The following is a 19,640-nucleotide window of genomic DNA, read 5'->3' on the forward strand; positions in this document are numbered from 1 at the left end:
TATTGTCTTATCTTACAAAAACCAGTTTCAGTTTCAGAAAAGAAGTTTGAGAGTTTTTTTTTCTCTGTCATAAAATTCTTTTGTTGCCACCAACCTCTTCTTCTGAAAAAAAAAAGTTCTTCCTCTTTTGTATGTGGGAAGTGTAGAAATTGGGAATCACAAGCGAGACTCCCTCTTTCTGCATCTCATCATTCTGTTCTCCATTTTTATATTGCTAACAGGAGTATTAGGACTCTCTAAAGGACACACACACAGACACACACAGAGAGAGAGAGAGAGATGGCAACCATGGAGCTGGGATCCAAAGCAGATTCTTTCCAACTTGAAGGCCAAACATGGTATGCTACATAATTTCATGTACCTAAATTTTCCTCATAGAATTTGACGTCTTTCATGATCACTAATGGTTTTTTCTTTCTGCCTCTGCTTGTTTGTAATTCAATGCTAAAACAGAAATCTATTTTTTTGGCCACTAGATGTGCTTTTATATGGATTTATGTATGCATGCTTTTCTTCTTTTTTTTGCCTAATAATATGTCCTGCTATTTATTTTTATTCTTTGCTGGTGATCTCACAATGTATATCCATGTGGGCAATGAAAATGAAAATTTGATGTTTCTTTTTGAGCAAAATTTGATGTTTTATATCCTCGCCTTAAGGGTTTATGGCCATGTTGCCAACATGAATTATGTGCTTCCATACGTGTCTTATTGTTGACCTCTATGTGGGCATCTGAATTATAATGCACTGACTTTTCCCCCTCAAGAATAAAAAGAAAGAATGTACCAATATTTTGGCATACCCTTAAAGTGTGTATTTATTTATTTGAAATTAGCTAGCGAAATGAGGCAAGGATTAATCTTAGTTATTATATTTACATACGACCAGTCAGATTGATGTGTCTATGGCTCCATGAATGCTGAAAGTGAGTTAGTCATTGATCTGCTTCGTTTAGGAGTTCTCTTGGTGCACTCGAAACTGATTATTTGCGACAATTGTTATAAGAAACAATATTTTTGGTGAGATTAATTACTAGTTCTACTGATATATTTTGCAAGATTAGAGTGTGCCAATTAGTATAGTCCGTAAAGCTATTGGGAGTTGTTACCGATGACCTAGGTTCGAGTCCTAGTGCACCTTGCCTTCGCCATTGCGGGGTATGAGAAGGGCCAGTTATATACAACCTTATCTCTATGTGCGAAGAGGCTAGCTCCCATTCTAGTTCTAAAAAAAATATTTTAAAAATTAAAAGATACTTAGAGAGAATGATGCATACCACTTCTATTGTGTAATTAGGGAGCAATTTTTTCAGATATCATGTTCATGCGAAAGCCAAGACCGATAAAAGCTGCTTTACTAGGACATTGCGGACTGAAAATTTCAGTCAGGTCATTACATTTTGGTGACGAAGAGTCAACTTATCATTCAACTCAGAACAACTGTATTGACAGCATAAGTTTAACATGATCTATAAAAAAAACAATTCTTAGCACACCACCTTGCTCTAAGAACCATCAAATATATCTTGTGGGGTTGGAAGGATTGAATGGCCTTGTGCAGTTACATCAGTAGTTTTAACTTCTGAAATTTAATTCTCCTGCATCTCTGTGCTATAGAGTCTATGGTAGAAGAGAAAGGTCCAATCTGATACACTGTAACTTATCAATACTGTGCTCAGTGAGGATCCTTGCGGGCATGTGTTTAGTCCAACATCGGTTATTTGCTGGATCGATCTTAGGTACCTATACAGGATCAAGAAATCCGAATAATATCTTCTGGCTAGCCTTTTTCGATGAGGTCTTGGATTGTTACAAATGGTATCAGAGTGGACTCAACCCACGACCTATGTGGACTAGGGGACATTGCAACATGGGTATATTTAAGTTGACCACAAGTTGATCCTGATGTCTGTGATTGAATTTTAATAGATTTGGATCCTTAGCCTCGCGAGGATGCCAGGGTTTAAACAGGAAGAGTATGTGAGGATCCGTGCGGACATTTGTTTAGTTTCACATTGATTATTCGCTGGACAGATCTTGGCTACTTATATAGGATCAAGAAAACCAAATAATATCTTTCAGCTAGTCTTTTGAGGTGAGGTCCTAGGCTGTAGGTTGGCTCATCCTCAACCTATTTATTGTCTATACCATGTATTGCAATTGCCAACTGCATAGTTGCAAAATTGGTCATTCTTTCGAACCCTCATTTCTTCTTAATTATACAAATCATAGGATAATCTTAAAGAATGCTGGAGAGAAAATTTCTATTTAATGAACTCTCCACTGGATAATATTGCTAGCATAATTTGCTTGATAATTGGTAGATCCAATCTCACCTCCAGTCCAAGAAGCATAGCATCCAAGCCATCTTGATTTCATGAGTAACAGCACCATCAATCTGGTCTAATCATGTACAGTGTTCCATAGATAGGGTCATCTTCACACAGTTGGCCTGCTAGGATGCAGTTCCCTCTTTTTGAGACGAAAGCTATGGTGCTGTTGTACTGAAAGATATTCCTTATCACATTTTTCAGGCATGTTGCTTCTTGTATTTGCCACCAAATTAAAGATCCTTTACATTAAAATGATCGTCCAACTTCCTTGATTAAGCTATCAAGCAATCATAAAGAGAGTTTGTATTCTGCTCAAGTTAAAAAGAGAGGAAAAAAAGAGGAGCAAAGAATAGATTTTGCAACTATTAGAACTGAGTCTCCTTGTGCCAACCTCAGGAGCTTTTGGAAACAAAAGAATGAAACAAGGTGGACCAATCTGAAGATCGTAAGTCAGTAAATCAATGTTTTTGACAGAAGTAGAAACTATAGTTTTTCCATGACAGGCTTTTACGAACATGGTGTCCTCTTCATCTTTTTTTGATTGTATGCATCCTCTTGATCTGGGATTTTAAGTTTGTTACTTTTGTGAGATTCAACTCTGATCACCTACATATCTGTTTTGGATTCATAGAAGTAATCATTGATGGGTTCATATGCTTGAATGCGGTTTCATGTTTTCAAAAATTTCCACAACCTACAAAGTTGGGTTGGGGGCCTTAGGCAAATGTTAAGTCCTTCCCAACAAAGTATGGAATCTTTGTAATCCATTTAGACAAGTACCTTTTGTTAATTTATATTTTATTTAACAGATTCCGGTGATATTAGATGCAAGTTTTTTATGGAAATTGAAATTGTCCGTGCATGGATTCACTTTTATATATATGCCTCTTGCACCTCCCAGATAATAATTCATATCTGTAGATGTACTTATTTTCCTTTGTTCTCAAATTAATACATGATCTTCTAATGGTCTCCAATTATGTTAATTATAAGCTCCTATGGTGCTAGACTGACTGACTACTGGAAATGAAGATTGTCATGAGACTATCATGATGGTATTCACAGCCAACGAGCATCTGACTCTTTGTTTCATAAAAATTTTCTCAATTTCTCGAAAAAAATAAAAAAGCTTTTTATACTTCGTAGAAAAATTCGAATGTGAGGTTCAATTGACATGTTCAAACACCTTCTTTCAGGATTTGTAAGAGTGAACTTGCAAGTGATGTTATCATAGAGATAAGAGAAGTCTCCTTTCACCTCCACAAGGTATGTTTATCCTTCTGCTTTATATTTTTGATTGCTGTATATCTCCTTCCTTCCATTGTATATATATGAGCATGATTCTGTAGATAATACATATGGCTGGAAACAACAAGATTTAAGGTGAAAAAATCACAAGCCTGTGCAAGTAAAACCAGAAAATTTGCATATTTACACTTAAAAACAACATTTGTTTGGCCGCCTATATTGAGAATGTCATAGAATCATTACTGCACGGCTGTGCTAAAAAAAAAAATTCCAATAAGCAAATGATATAGACTTTTCATTATGTAAGAAAAGAAAGAAAAAGAAAGAATATTTTACTAGTGTGACTAGGTTTTGATTACCTGAATAAGTAGGATTCATATTGCAGTAGTAGTCATGGTTAGTTGGTTACCATTTAATCCAGTCTTCTACTGATAGATCAGCAAATTAGATTCAATGACCACAAAACATTTAGTTTGACTGCATAAACACTAGCAACAATATATAATTAGATCTTCTTCAAACAAATAGTTACATCGATCACCTTTTTCTATACAAGTACTTGGAACTTCCGATGATGTTTGAGGCCATTGGTCAAAATTTTATAAGACACGCTACTGAGTAAATCATCTTGCTAAGATTTCCTTTCAAAAAGTTTTAAAAATGATGACTGGTTTCTAAAACAAAGCATATGAAATACCATTATGGCCAAAAGTGATCAGATTAAGTATACATATGAAAGTTGCACAATGAAGCTGCTAAAATTTTGGTTCATCTTCTGCATCACCTTCTTTATCTTTTGTTTCTCCCCCTTTATCTTTTGTATGTTTTGCTTAATAGGATGGGGGCTTTTTAACTTGATTTGTTACTCTTATTTTGTTTAAACCTGCATTCGTATTGTGTCATCTAATGTAAAGCCTTCTTCCTTGTAGAATATAGTAAGCATCTTTCTATAAGCCTTATGGCATAATAGGTTCATAACATGGCCTATCAACCAATTCAACATCTTCTAGAAGAACATATTTGTGTACATCAAGATATCATTGCAACTACATGAGATTCTTACATGATTAAGCTGCTTATAAGATCCTTCTGGGTTTTTGAGGGTAAATTATTCATAATCCAATCTGTTCGCTCAAGTTGAGAACCTTGGTATTGGAGGGTTCTTTAAAATTTAAAAATATCTGAGCTGGAGGTACTTATTGTCTATAGAACTCAAACTGTTACTCTAAAGATCAATGCTTTTGACTTAATAATGGTTTGTGAATACTTGCTATACATTTCATGTAAGTACAAAAAATAAGGTTATTTGTTATCTTTACTCAAAACAAGAGTAATTGTTATCTGCAATTTCATGCCTGTTTTGCTTATCTATCCTACAGGACTTGTGATTGAGCTTGCGATGAAACGATTAATTCAATAATTTTCTCTCTATAAATGCAAAACTCAAACAGCATGAAGCTCACAAGCTTAATAATACCTTTCATCAATTCCTGCAGTTCCCATTAATTAATAGGAGCGGCCTGCTGCAAAAGATGATTAGCGAATTCCATAGTGAGGATGGAAAAGATTGTGTTCTTCAGCTACATGACATTCCTGGTGGTGCTAAAGCTTTCGATCTGGCTGCAAAATTCTGTTACGATGTAAAGCTCGAGTTGAATGCTCTCAACATCGTCACTCTGCGATGTGCTGCTGAGCATCTCTGCATGACTGAAGAATATGGAGAAGGAAATCTGATTGTACAAACTGAAAACTTCCTTGATGAAGTCTTTGTTAACTGGAGCGATTCGATGAAAGCTCTTCAGACATGTGAGGATGTTCTTCCCCATGCAGAAGAGCTTCAGATTGTCGCGAGATGCATCGATTCACTCGCAACGAAGGCTTGTGCTGATCCAACTCTGTTTGGTTGGCCCATGTCTGGCCAACCTACATTGAAGAGTCTGGGAAGCACTGTTCTGTGGAATGGAATCAGTACAGGGGCAAAGCCAAGATCCCCAGGAACAGATTGGTGGTATAGGGATGTTTCTCACATCAAGTGGCCTTTATATAAGAGGCTGATATTGGCAATGGAATCAAAGGGAATGAAGCCAGAAAACATCTCTGGATCTCTCATGCATTATGCAAAGAGGTACCTGCCAGGACTGAGTAGGCACTCAAATTTCCATGATAGCATCAATCATGCCACCTCCACCGGATCTGGTTCGGCACTGTCGGAAAGCGGCCAGAAGGCTCTCCTTGAAGAGATAGTTGAAGTGCTCCCAATAGAAAAGGGAGCCACCTCAAGCAAGTTTCTGCTTAGCCTGCTCCGAACAGCCATGATCTTGCATGCTAGCCCATCTTGCAGGGAGAATTTGGAGAGAAGAGTAGGAGCCCAGTTCGATGATGCTGCTCTAGAAGATCTTCTGATACCAAACTTGGGCTACTCTGTTGAGACTCTCTATGACATAGATTGTGTACAGCGAATTCTTGATCACTTTGTGTCGATGAATCGATCGGTGTTTGATGCTTCTCCTTGTATTGTAGACGAGGGGCAGCTGATAGCCTCTTCTGTGACATTGACACCCATCAGCATGGCGGCGAAGCTCGTGGATGGGTACCTTGCAGAAGTTGCACCCGATGTCAATCTGAAGTTCTCTAAGTTCCAGTCGCTGGCTGCTATGGTCCCTGATTATGCTAGAGTTTCATATGATGGGCTCTACCGTGCTGTCGATATCTATCTAAAGGTAACATGACGACCTGATTTTCTGAACATGCAATAGTGTTCTAAATTGTTTTTGCATAAAACTGCATTTAAACATAGCAGAAACACAATTATAAGTGACTATCATCTCCTAGAATATACAAATCACCATTTGGCATCCTTCATGCAAATGAGACTTTGTGCTAAACCAGATTATGGCATCTTGTGCATTTTAATTATGCCAAAATGAATTAAGATTGTTTGTAGGAGTAGATCTTCGCATACCATCAATTTAGATCTTTACGTGACATTTCTTCTTCTTCTTTTTTTTTGGCAATATGCAAAGTTGGCATACTTAAGGTTGTTTAGAGAGAATGATTGCTCCTGATAGATGATTGAGGTCTGTTTGTTGGACCTTATCATCATCATTCCTTGTCAAGTTTCAAACCCACCTCCCCTGCCGTCTTTTTCCTGTGTGTGAGTGCATGCAGTTAGTGGAATCTTTTTCCTCGGTGTACGAGTTTATGGACATCAAGTAGATTTACTTTATCTTACCATGTCACAACCTAGGATCTCACCTAAAAAGGCTAGCCAGCTCTAACGTCTTAATCAGGTTAAGAATTCAAATCCATTCAAATCTAATCACAAGTACTACGATCGACCCGTGGTCAGCCCCAATAGATTCATGTTGCAGTATCCCCTAGTCTACATAAATTATAGGGATCCGCTCTGATACTATTTATCACAACTCAGGACCTCACTCAAAAAGACTAGCCGGAAGATATTTTTTGAATTTTTTGGTCCTGTATAAGTACCCAAGATCTCTTCGACGAATAACTGATGTGAGACTAAATATATGCTTGCACGGGTATCGGGTAATGTAGTTCATATATTTACCTGTGCTTCATCAAGTTATACCTGCTATTCTAAAATCGAACACGATCATCTCAAGCGCACAAGCACATGCATGCAGAGTGTAATTCTTCTAATTTATCTGCGATCGTTATATTGTTTATGATCGTCCATTTCAGTAATGCTGTTTTTTTTCTTCTAGCCAGTAGTTCTTCTGAACAAGTTAATGATCATCACCTATAATCTCCATTTCAGTCCCACCCATGGCTCACTGACTCCGAGCGAGAGCAGCTTTGTCGACTCATGAACTGCCAGAAGCTCTCTCTGGAGGCCTGCATGCATGCTGCCCATAATGAGAGGTTGCCCATCCGAGTAATCGTCCAAGTTCTTTTCTTTGAGCAGCTCCGTCTGAGAAATACAATTGCCGGTTGGTTCTTTGCCCCTGACAGCATGGGCGATTCTCATGCTTCTCATGCACTCCAAAAGAGCACTGATGGATTCATCGAAACAGAGATCATTCAGGAAAACGAGCAGCAGTCTATGAGCACTGATGAGATGAGAATGAGGGTCTCTGAACTTGAAAAGGAGTGTTCAACCATGAGGCAAGAGATGGAGAAGCTTGGGAGGTCAAAGAGTGCATGGAACTTCTTCTCTAGGAAGCTTGGATTTGGGACGAAGTGGCAACATCATTCTGATGTAAAACAATTTCCTATTCATCGTTATTGCTGAAAACAATATTTATCTTGTTCTTGTTTTCTTACTTATTGATATAAATAACGGTCTTTTTCTTCTTTCCTCCAAGGGGATTGGTAGGAGTATTTAGTAGTCAACAAGATGATCATAGTTTTCATAATTATGCAGATTGTAATTCCACAAATGGCATTTCAAGTTTTATTGATTAAAAAGAGAAACTTGAGCCTGTCTCCGCACTCTTTAACCAAATTATTAAAAATTTCACATGTTGGGCTCACCGATTAAAGGAAAAGAAAAGTTTGGCCCATATGTGAGGGGGAGTGTAAGAAAATATAAAATACATAAATAGATCTATCTCATCCTATAAGCTTAACCTTTTGGGACAAGTGATGATTTTAATATGGTATCAGGACAAGTGATGATTTTATGCAAATATGGGAGGCGGGGTGCATTTTGGTGAGATTTTCTCCCGTTTTCCAAGGAAACCATGCTGCAGGCCTATTTGGTATTGTTGTTAATTTTTTTTTCCTCCTCTACAAATTAGTAAAATAACACATGAAGATTGGTGTTGAGCTTAGCAATTGCACAAAACTTCTCTAATTTTGTGGTTTTATTTTCACCTTTAGCAAAAGTTTTGCAAATAAATTATAAAAAACAAAAAGGTTACATTATATATATTGTTCAGTCTAGTTCATTTTTCATCTTGAGATTTTGAAAACAAAACATAAAACAAAAGCGATATCAAATGGGCCATTAGTTTCCTGTTTCGACAGAAGGAAACTTGGCTAATGATAGATTGCCGATCAAAGAAAGAAAATCTTTAAATGGATTTCAAACTAGCAAAATTTCCCAATATGATTCCACCACATAAATGTTACATAAAATTGCATGACATATATTGGACGGAAGGTTTGATCTGGAAAGGAAGAAAGCAATGGTTATTCACAACCACTCAGATTCGAACATAGGACAGCTATTGGTTAAAGCAGTATTGCTATTTTAAGATTTTAAGATTTCTCAACTAGCAAGGAAAACAGGAAGTCTTCAATTATTCAATATAAGTTCATGATAATAGAAAGATTGAAAAATTTAAATATCATTTTAGCAAACAGCTTATTCACTCACGTAAAATAGCTTCTAGCATACACATTAACTAATTAAGCAAACATAGGGAAGTATCAACAAATCTTACATGAATTAGAGTTGATGAAGCTTGAGATGGGAGGCAAAAGAGGTCGGCAGTGAATGTCAAATGGCGAAGAGGATCAAAAAGATGAAGGTTGTAGAGCTTTGGTCTTTCTACCATCGAGGTTTTAGTGTCATCATGTTCTAATCTTATATAAACTACATATGTTTACTTCATGATAGTACCATGGCTTGCAATTATGAATAGAGCTGATAATAGGCCTGGTGGCTTGCCCAACCTGCCCACTCTAGCCTGAAATTTACTGGTTGGGCTTGCAATTATGAAAAATAAACCCATCACCCGAGCTTGGGCAAAAAAGTAGGCCCGATCTAGAAATCAGCCCGGATCTATATCTATAGATATAGATAATTAGATATATAGCGCGAGATTGGCTTTTCAAGATTGGGTCAGGCTTAGGCAAAAATGTAAGCCTGATATTTGGGCTGGGCCTGGCGGATCTGAGCATAGGCATCAGAATTACATTCTACTATAGGGCCTGGCCGAGCCCAGTGTTTGATTAACTCATAAATAAGGACCATCAAGTTGTGTTATATCATCATGGATCAATGTCTACAGGCATGTTAAATTTTATTGGGCAGAGAAGTTGACAAACGTACGGTTGCTTGATTCCAACTCTTGCATTAGTGTTAGGTGAGAGGCAGACTTTAAAGTAAGGCGGTTATGTGAAAAAAAAGGCATGCTATATATTTATTCAAATTCTTACTAATGAATAATATTAATGATATTGTGCTTGAGCCACCCTTGGTTGAATCTTGTCACCAATTTCCGATACCAAGATTTAGGGAATCAAATAGCTAAAACATGATTCAGGCTTGTCCAAACTAGACTATAATGCTAACAATGTTTAGCTTTTTTTTATATCGCAACAAATTGTTGTAAAATAAAAGGTAAAGAGATTGGAGACAAGAAAATAAATAAGACACAGAAATTATAGAAAATTAGTTCTTCATGAACTAATAGTATTTTCCATTTCTTTCTAATGCCTTTCTTTCTCTTTTTACTTGTGTACATTTCATCCTCCTCAAGGTACCCTTTTATAGGCCTAGGGTTATAATGAGGAGATATAATAGTCATAATCACAAGACAATTAAAGGACAAGAGAAGGTGAAAAGGTGGATGAATGTAGCATCCCCAAGGGATAAGGGGCACATCTAGGAGTTACAAAAGATGGAAAACCCAAGAGGTGGGGAAACTCAAGAGGTGAAGGTTAAGTGGTCATCCACCCAAATACGGTGGATTCATAACACTCCCCCTTGGATGACCACACACAAAGAATATGCCTCGTTAAAACCTTGCCAAGGAAAAACCCAGTGGGAAAAAAACCAATGGCGAAGGAAAAAGAGTACAGTATTCTTGTGTACCACCAAGTGCTTTAGGATTGCCTCATTAAAACCTTGCAAAGGTAAACCCAATGGGACAAAACCTTAGCGAAGGAAAAAGAGTATAATCGGCACAAAATCTTCAAGGTCCTTGACTCCCCCTGAAAAATGCATGATCAAAGGTCTTTAAGTTGTCGCATTCCAATGTTATACACAATCTTCTTAAATGTTGCGGTTGGTAATGCCTTGGTGAATAAATCTGCCAAATTTTTACTTGACCGTATCTGTTTGACGTCAATATCACCTTTCTCCTGGAGTTCATGAGTATAAAAGAACTTAGGTGAAATATGCTTCGTTCTGTCACCTTTAATATAGCCTCCTCTAATCTGGGTGATGCAAGCAGTATTATCTTCATATAAGATTGTTGGGCTATCATTGATTGTGGATAGACCACACCTTTTTCGAATATGGTGAATTAGTGATCTCAACCAAACACATTCCCGACTTGCCTCATGGATAGCAATAATCTCTGAGTGATTCGAAGAAGTAGCAGATAATGTTTGCTTCACAGATTTCCATGATATAGCAGTACCTCCACAAGTAAACAAATATTCTGTTTGAGATCGACCCCTGTGTGGATCAGATAGATAGCCAGCATCTGCATATCCAATCAACTGTGAGTTTGATCCATTAGGATAAAACAATCCCATATCAGTTGTTCCACGGAGGTAACGAAGAATATGCTTGACCCCATTCCAATGTCTTCGGGTTGGAGTAGAACTGAATCTTGCTAATAAGTTAACTGCAAAGGCTATATCAGGTCAAGTGCAATTTGCAAGATACATTAGTGCACCAATAGCACTCAAATATGGTACTTCGGGATCCAGAATTTCTTCATCCTCCTCAGGAGGACGAAATGGGTCTTTCTTCACGTCAAGTGATCGAACAACCATTGGGGTACTCAAAGGATGAGCTTTATCCATATAAAAGTGCTTCAGAACTTTTTCTGTATATGTTGACTGATGAACAAAGATTCCATTTGGAAAATGCTCGAGTTGCAGACCGAGACAAAATTTTGTTTTTCCAAGATCTTTCATTTCAAACTCATTTTTCAAATAAGTAGCGGTTCTTGTGAGCTCTTCAGGAGTTCCAACAAGATTAAGATCATCAACATAAACTGCAACAATAGCAAATCCGGATTCTGACTTCTTAATGAAAACACATGGGCATATAGGGTTATTCTCAAATCCCTCCTTCAATAAATATTCGTTGAGGCGATTATACCACATGCGCCCGGATTGCTTCAACCCATATAAAGATCTTTGAAGCTTGATAGAATACATGCTTCGGGATGTACTTGAATTACATGCTTCAGGCATTTTATATCCTTCAGGGATTTTCATATATATATCATGATCCAATGATCCATATAAATATGCAGTGACCACATCCATCAGTCGCATATCTAATTTTTCTGTAACTACCAAGCTAATCAAAAATCTGAATGTAATTGCATCCATAACGGGGGAATAAGTTTCTTCATAATCAACCCCAGGTTTCTGCAGGAAACCTTGTGCAACAAGTCGTGCTTTATATCGCACAATTTCATTATTTTCATTACGCTTCCGTACAAATACCCACTTATATCCAACGGGCATTATACCTTCAGGTGTTTGGACTACATGTCCAAAAACTTTTCTTTTTGCTAATGAGCTTAATTCAGCCTCAATAGCTTCTTTCCATTTTGGCCAATTATTTCTACGTCGGCATTCTTCGATGGTTTTTGGCTCACTTTCCTCATTACTTTGGTAATGCCAACATTACTTCTGGTAATGTCAAGAGCCACTTTAAATGAAAATATGTTGTCGACAACAGTTTTATTTCTATCCCATATTTCTCCTGTACTTATATAATGTATTGAGATCTCATTATTTTCAAGTATATGTTCCTCTTCAGGGGATAACTCTTCAGGAGGTTCCTTTTCAGGAAGTTGTATTCCTAGAGATTGTAGAATGGGAGTAATGGTCTCTTCAGAAGCACCAAATTTTATGGTCTGTTTTGTGGGTATGGCCTCTTCAGGAGCTCCAGTTTCTTTTCTTTGTACTTTTCTCTTTCGAGGATTCTTATCTTTCGATCCAATAGGTCTTCCACGCTTCAGGCGTGCGTCAGACTCATTCGCTGCTTTATTAGCAAGTTGTCCTTCAGGGACCTCAATCCTTGCTGGAGCATTAACAGCAGGAATATGAGATTTTACTACACTTCTGGTGTCAGTAAATACATCCGGTAATTGATTTGCAACATTTTGCAAGTGTATAATCCTCTGAACTTCCAGTTCACATTGATTTGTACGAGGATCAAATTGAGATAAGGGCAAATTATTCCAAGTGATTTCACGTCGTGCTTCAGGCATCGACTTTTCTCCCCCTAATGATGGGAAGACTGTTTCATCAAAATGACAATCCTCAAAACGTGCCTTGAACAAATCCCCTGTAAGGGGCTCAACGTATCTAATAATAGATGGAGAATCAAAACCAACATATATACCAAGTCTACGTTGAGGACCCATCTTAGTGCGTTGTGGGGGTGCAATTGGAACATATACAGCACAACCAAAAGTGCGAAGATGAGCAATATTTGGTGGTTGACCAAATGCAAGTTGCGAGGGAGAATATTTATGATAAGCAGACGGTCTAACTCGAACTAATGATGCTGCATGCAATATAGCATGTCCCCAAGCAGAAACAGGTAATTTTGATTTCATAAGCAAAGGTCTAGCAATCAACTGAAGTCTTTTGATGAATGATTCAGCTAAACCATTTTGAGTATGTGTATGAGCAACAGGATGTTCAATATCAATTCCAATTGACATGTAATAGCTATTGAAAGCTTGAGATGTAAATTCACCTGCATTATCCAATCGGATTGTCTTAATTGGATAATCAGGGAATTGTGCTCTCAATCTGATTATTTGAGCAAGAAGTCTAGCAAATGCAACATTTCTAGTAGAAAGAAGACAAACATGTGACCATCTAGTTGATGCATCAATCAAAATCATGAAATATCTAAATGGTCCACATGATGGATGTATAGGCCCACAAATATCTCCATGAATTCTTTGTAAAAATGAAGGAGATTCAACAACAAGTTTTGAGGGGGATGGCCTAACAATCAATTTACCTTGAGAACAAGCAGAGCATAGATAATCACTTGGTAAAAGAATCTTCTGGTTCTTTAATGGATGCCCAAGTGAATTCTCAATAATCCTCCTCATCATTATAGAACCTGGATGTCCAAGGCGATTATGCCAAATCATAAAGATCTTTGGATCAGTGCACTTTTGGTGCATTACAACATTTGATTCAATCATTTTCATCGGTGTATAATACAACCCAGATGAGAAAGCAGGCAACTTTTCCAAAACAAGCTTCTGGCCCGAATTCATTTGAGTAATAAGAAGAAGTTCTTTGTTGCCTTCGTCGGTGGTTTCAATATGATAACCATTACGACGTATATCTTTAAAACTCAATAAATTTCTTCTAGACTTTGAAGAAAATAGAGCATCGTTAATACAAAATGTTGTGCCTTTTGGCAACATAATATATGCTCTTCCAGAACCTTCAATTAAATTTGATGAACCCGATATGGTATTGACATTGGCATTGCTTAATTTCAAGCATTGAAAATACTTTTCATTTGTAAGAATTGTGTGAGTTGTAGCACTGTCTACCAGACAAACATCATCACCATTCAATTCATCAGTAAGATCCATGTCTCTACAAATATGCAAAACATATATAAAATTTTATTACTTAAAACATAACATAAAGTCTTACAACATGATAAAGAAAAATGCACTAATTAAAGGAAACACTTCCATCACCAATCAAATGATCAATTCTACCACTAGGATCTTCAAAGAAATCAGAAACATCAAGATGAGTAATATCAACCCCATCAGAGGTTTTGAAATGTGTTGATGGTTCAGCAAAATTTGTTTCAATTCCCTTTTCTTTTTCTTTCAAAGAGGCTTGGTAGAGGTCTGCCAAATGCTTAGGCGTACGACAGGTACGCGACCAATGTCCATTCATACCACATCTATAACACACATCTTCAAATTTCTTTTTACTCTGAGAGCCTTCTCTTTTATCTGAGTTATTCCACTTTTGGTGGTTCCACTTCTGGTGGTACGGTGCATCCCGCTTGTTATTTCCCCTTTTGGTGGTTTCACTTCTGGTGCCACCATGATAATTTTTTCTACCACGTCCTCTCCCATATCTACGATTCTTTTGGAATGATTTATCGTTCGCTTCAGGGAATGATGTGCCATTCGCTTTAGGGAATGGTATGGAACTAGTGGGACGAGATTGGTGATTTTTCAACAAAAGCTCATTATTTTGCTCAGCCACTAGAAGACAAGATATAAGTTCAGAATACTTTGTAAACTTCCTCTCTCGATATTGCTGCTGCAGGAGCACATTCGAGGCATGAAAAGTAGTAAATGTCTTCTCTAACATATCCTCATCGGTGACTTTCTCACCACATAATTTCAAAAGTGAGCTGATTTTAAAGAGTGCAGAATTATATTCACTAACACTCTTAAAATCTTGCAACCTCAGGTGCATCCAATCATATCGAGCTTTTGGGAGGATTACGCACTTCTGGTGCTCATATCTCTCCTTTAAATTATTCCACAGAATGAGGGGATCTTTTACCGTTAGATACTCAGTTTTCAATTCCTCATGAAGATGGTGCCGAAGAAAAATCATTGCTTTAGCACGGTCCTGCAGGGACGCTTGATTTTCTTCCTTTATAGTATTTCCAAGGTTCATTGCATCAAGATGGATCTCAACATCAAGGATCCAAGACAAGTAATTCTTGCCAGAAATATCAAGAGCAACGAATTCAAGTTTGGTAAGATTCGACATTCTCTACAAACAAGAATCATAGGATTATGAATTTGTATCATACAAATTGCAAGTGAACAATTTGACCATTCTATGTCAATCATAAAAAAACATAAATTAGATATTGAGAACACTAATTTGAAAAAGAAACTTACAGATTGGAGAATGGCACATAAAATATTTTTCTTGTAGAAAGAACACCATGTACTTCCACAATTGGTAGAGCCTTCGTGCTGATAACGTGTTGTAAAATAAAAGGTAAAGAGATTGGAGACAAGAAAATAAATAAGACACAGAAATTATAGAAAATTAGTTCTTCATGAACTAATAGTATTTTCCATTTCTTTCTAATGCCTTTCTTTCTCTTTTTACTTGTATACATTTCATCCTCCTCAAGGTACCCTTTTATAGGCCTAGGGTTATAATGAGGAGATATAATAGTCATAATCACAAGACAATTAAAGGACAAGAGAAGGTGAAAAGGTGGATGAATGTAGACATCCCCAAGGGATAAGGGGCACATCTAGGAGTTACAAAAGATGAAAAACCCAAGAGGTGGGGAAACTCAAGAGGTGAAGGTTAAGTGGTCATCCACCCAAATACGGTGGATTCATAACACAAATTATATTTTTGAAATAGAAACCAATATTTATGACTCGATTATGAAAGATTTAAAATATAAAAATAGGCTTTTAATATGGATGGGTCCCACCCTGCATTTGACACCTATATTTATTATGCCATACATTATAAAGAAGGCTGCATTCAGTTACAGCACGTGCATCTACACGTGTCTAGATGCTTTACAAGGGCCCGTCCAGTATCAAGCAACCCCGTGCCATGCACACGGGCAAGGGGCACGTGCCATCACCCAGCCATTCCATCAGCCGTTCCGCGCTAGTGTACAGTGTACTATCCACTCGACCTGCCTCCATGTTTGCGACGCCTTGGTGCGACGCCAAAAACGGAAGAAGACCAAATAAATAGACGTATTTTGAAACAAACAACTAACAAAAAGCGACTTCGAGAATGGAAAAATTTTTTTTTTTTTTTTTTGTGCTAGATCGGATGATTCATACAATACGTGTACGGGTGCACTCAATAAAATCAGAAAACAAAATATCACGGAGCTCTTGAGGCAGCTCCCCATCCCCCGCCCACAGGGTGCTATTGGCATGGTTAGTCACGTACGTAGCCACCCAATCCGCAGCCCCGTTGGCTTCTCTAAACACATTCTTTGCCTGGACAACTCCTCCGTCCCTCATCATCATCCAGATATCGCGAATCAAGGGATGGTCAGCAGCAACGACCCTCAGACCTTCCTGGATCCAGCTGATGACCGTAGCCGAGTCACCCTCCAAGATGACTGAACTAGCTGAGAGCACACGCTGAGCATGTCGAAGATCCGCCCGGCAGCTCTCAACTCCATATCAGGAATCGTGCAGTCAAATAACTGACAGCCTCCTGCTGCCATGATCCTAGAGTTCGGATCCCTAATGACGAAACCCGCTCCACCCTTTGTGCCACCATCCGAATGGAAGAAATTATTGCGCACAGCAAAAAACCACTGGATTCAACGATCAGGATCTAACAGTGTAACGATCCTGATCCAGATCAATCAAAACTAGGAAGAAGCTCTTGGTCGTTGATCAAATGGCTCAGAAGGATCAAGGAACGGGACCAGCTACATGCCGGCGAGAGAGAGGAAGTCGTGCACCAATCTGACCACAATGGCCGCCTTCACCTGCCCTCCCCTTGGGATGAGACAGCTCAAAATCATTCTCTCTCCCCCCCTCCCACCATTCTCTCTCCAATGCCTCTCGCTGTGAAGTAGAGCTGATCATGAGCCGAGCCTCGGGCTTAAAACTCTATGCATTTGTAATTGAACTTTGAGCTAGACTAATTTAAAATTTGACCTTTTTCTTTCCCAAACTTGGCCTGTGATCAGCTCTATTGCAGGGAAGATGCCGGTTAAACCTTTTAAAAATCTAGATTACAAAAATACCCTATATTTTTCATAAAACTATGACATTGCCACTGTTGCAACTACTAAAGTAGTGCAAAATATATGATCAAATGGTTCTCATGGTTCGTTTGGTTTATGCAAAAAGGAGGAGAAAGAATATGGTCAATAGAAAAATTGACAAATGTCTCATAATTGGTTGGAGTTTTCAAAAAAACAAAAATGAAAAAGTAGCTTTTTCATGAGAATAAGATTATCATATTTTATGAAAAAGAAAAAATCATATGAATTATGAGAAAGTCCAATTCTTACGAGCCAAAAATTGAGATACTTTATTTTCCAAATATACCCTTAGGCTTTTAGATAAAATGAGATAAAATCATTCCTTTTATTAAGGCTGTAGCATATATTTTATATAACTTCATAGGAAAATAAATGCTCAACCAAATATAAGCTACTCTAGAATGTGAGACTTTCCTATGACAATCAAATATGTAAAAACCATTTTTTCAGGTATCATACACCCAGGCATCAGCTTCCCAAAACAAATATTCTATTAAAAAAAAACTCTTTTTGAGAACCAAAGAAGTTCCTAGATGAAGCCAGGGATATGATAATTTAGAGGATTTGATCCCCATGCTTTTCTTAGTGCCCTACTCTAGATGAAGGCAGGGATCTCTCCTCCAACCCACTATCTCCAGCCAAATAATTACAGTGTGAAAGAAAAGGTTTGCGGGAGTAAATTTACATAGAGAATGAATTTGGGCAGCATCTACTTTGTTGATGAGGTTAAAGTTAAGCTAACTAATTAATAAATTAAGGTCAAGAAGATTATGTTGTCTCCACATACGGGTGCAAACGGAATTGAATAACATCAAAATTGTGAGGTGGGAGTGAAAGATTGAATTCCTTGTTTGCATTAGCTTGCTCCCATGATGCCATTTGTGTCTACATCAAAGTGGAGAAGTGTCATAAGTGCACTGGATAGGCTGCCTTGCCTTCAATTTCTAGTTTGAGCAGCGTTTATGTAATTAAAATCTGATACGAGAGAGCATGATTCCAGGTTCACTGTACAATGACTTAGCTTCTAGCCTAAATTGAAGTCTTTAACAATTTTAGTACTAGCATACAATCAAAGGTCGCATTAAATAATGTTTCAAGAGAACATTCAAGATAACAAACAAAACTTTTCCACCATCATGCATATGCACTCAAAAAAAAAAAAAAAAAATCAAGCACGCTAGCGCTCTCACTCTCTTGCATGCGCACACATGCATGCATGCACACACGCACGCACACGTGTACACTCGCCCGACAAATTGGTTGGCCTTTGTCTTTCATGAGCACCACACATTCGATACTGATAAAGCATATTACTTGTAATTTTCAAACAAGAAGTTCCATACATACATAGATCATCCTTTTTATACTGCATTACCACTCTTCAAAAGTCAAATGTGTTGTAGATCTAGATTTTTATGCATATCTTGAGAAGTCATGATTCTAGCTGTAAATAATAGCATGCACCAACTTCAACCATGCAGAAGTCAATTGTTCAATATGGTTAATTAAAAGAAAAACTGGAAAATTTACTAGTTAAAATTTAATTTTAGGTGATTTTGCTCTACTAAAAAACATAAGAAAGTTTTCCAACCTTATCAACATTATCAACCCCTGCAGATCCACCTAGCACAGAAAAAGCAAGAATATTAGATTGGAGTAAAGGGTAAATGATTTCAGGGACTGCTGCATCAATGTTATTTTTTTTACCACATCTAGACACGATTAGAAACATTACGCATGATCCAGCTTAATATGCAACATTTTCACATCCTATTTTGATGAGTTCAAGACATACTCCATGCATATGAATGAAAGATATGTGGTTGTGATTAAGTGAGAAGAAGAATTTATAATTGCGATTCTCATTCGGAAAATATAATATTTCATCTTTTAGTTAGTGCACTTCTCCTTTTTTTTTTCCCCTCCCTCAAATAATAATTAAATTGATAAAAATCAATAAATTAAAAAGTATGGGCAGAATATGTTACCAAAAGACAGCATATTCTCAACATGAACAGAGAATCAATAATATAATAGCAAAAATATGGCAAAGTAATGGATGCTCATGAGCATAAACAAGACACTGATCTCCTTTCTATTTGGTGTATGCCTCCCATTCTACTTGGTCTATCAGACATGCGCCACCAAGTGATTTTGTAATAACACTTCTAACTTGCACATCCATATAAATTAGAGATTGGCCTAATCTTCTGGGAGGTTGTCAAGTACTAATTATTGGTTAGATCAGGCCTGCAGTTAGGGCTAATAGACCACTTCAACCACAAAGTAACATGCACAGTTAGAAATATTATATAGATTGTAATATGATGGTAATTTAATTTATTGGTTTGAATAGATAGGTGTACAATAATATAGTGAGTA

The 19,640-nt window shown here is 37.4% G+C and overlaps 2 protein-coding genes across 2 annotated transcripts; one reads left to right on the forward strand and one right to left on the reverse strand.

Annotated features, from left to right (window-relative positions):
• Positions 1 to 127: 127 nt before the first annotated feature.
• Positions 128 to 7,847, forward strand: LOC103696802 (BTB/POZ domain-containing protein At5g03250-like). The gene is made up of 4 exons (XM_008778521.3): positions 128 to 338; positions 3,529 to 3,598; positions 5,077 to 6,300; positions 7,365 to 7,847. Exons 1-4 carry the CDS (start codon positions 280 to 282, stop codon positions 7,836 to 7,838), a joined length of 1,827 nt encoding a protein of 608 aa, XP_008776743.3. The 5' UTR covers positions 128 to 279; the 3' UTR covers positions 7,839 to 7,847.
• Positions 7,848 to 14,182: 6,335 nt separating this feature from the next.
• LOC120108877 (uncharacterized) lies at positions 14,183 to 16,706 on the reverse strand. Its single transcript, XM_089924951.1, has 2 exons — positions 16,551 to 16,706; positions 14,183 to 15,256 (listed from the first exon to the last, which is right to left on the reverse strand). Exons 1-2 carry the CDS (start codon positions 16,704 to 16,706, stop codon positions 14,183 to 14,185), a joined length of 1,230 nt encoding a protein of 409 aa, XP_089781077.1.
• Between the last annotated feature and the right edge of the window lie 2,934 nt (positions 16,707 to 19,640).

The sequence above is a fragment of the Phoenix dactylifera genome, chromosome 8 (genome assembly GCF_051530095.1).
Source record: "Phoenix dactylifera cultivar Ajwa chromosome 8, Ajwa_hap1_PhDact_Kaust_v1.1, whole genome shotgun sequence".
NCBI classification, from domain to species: Eukaryota; Viridiplantae; Streptophyta; class Magnoliopsida; order Arecales; family Arecaceae; genus Phoenix; species Phoenix dactylifera.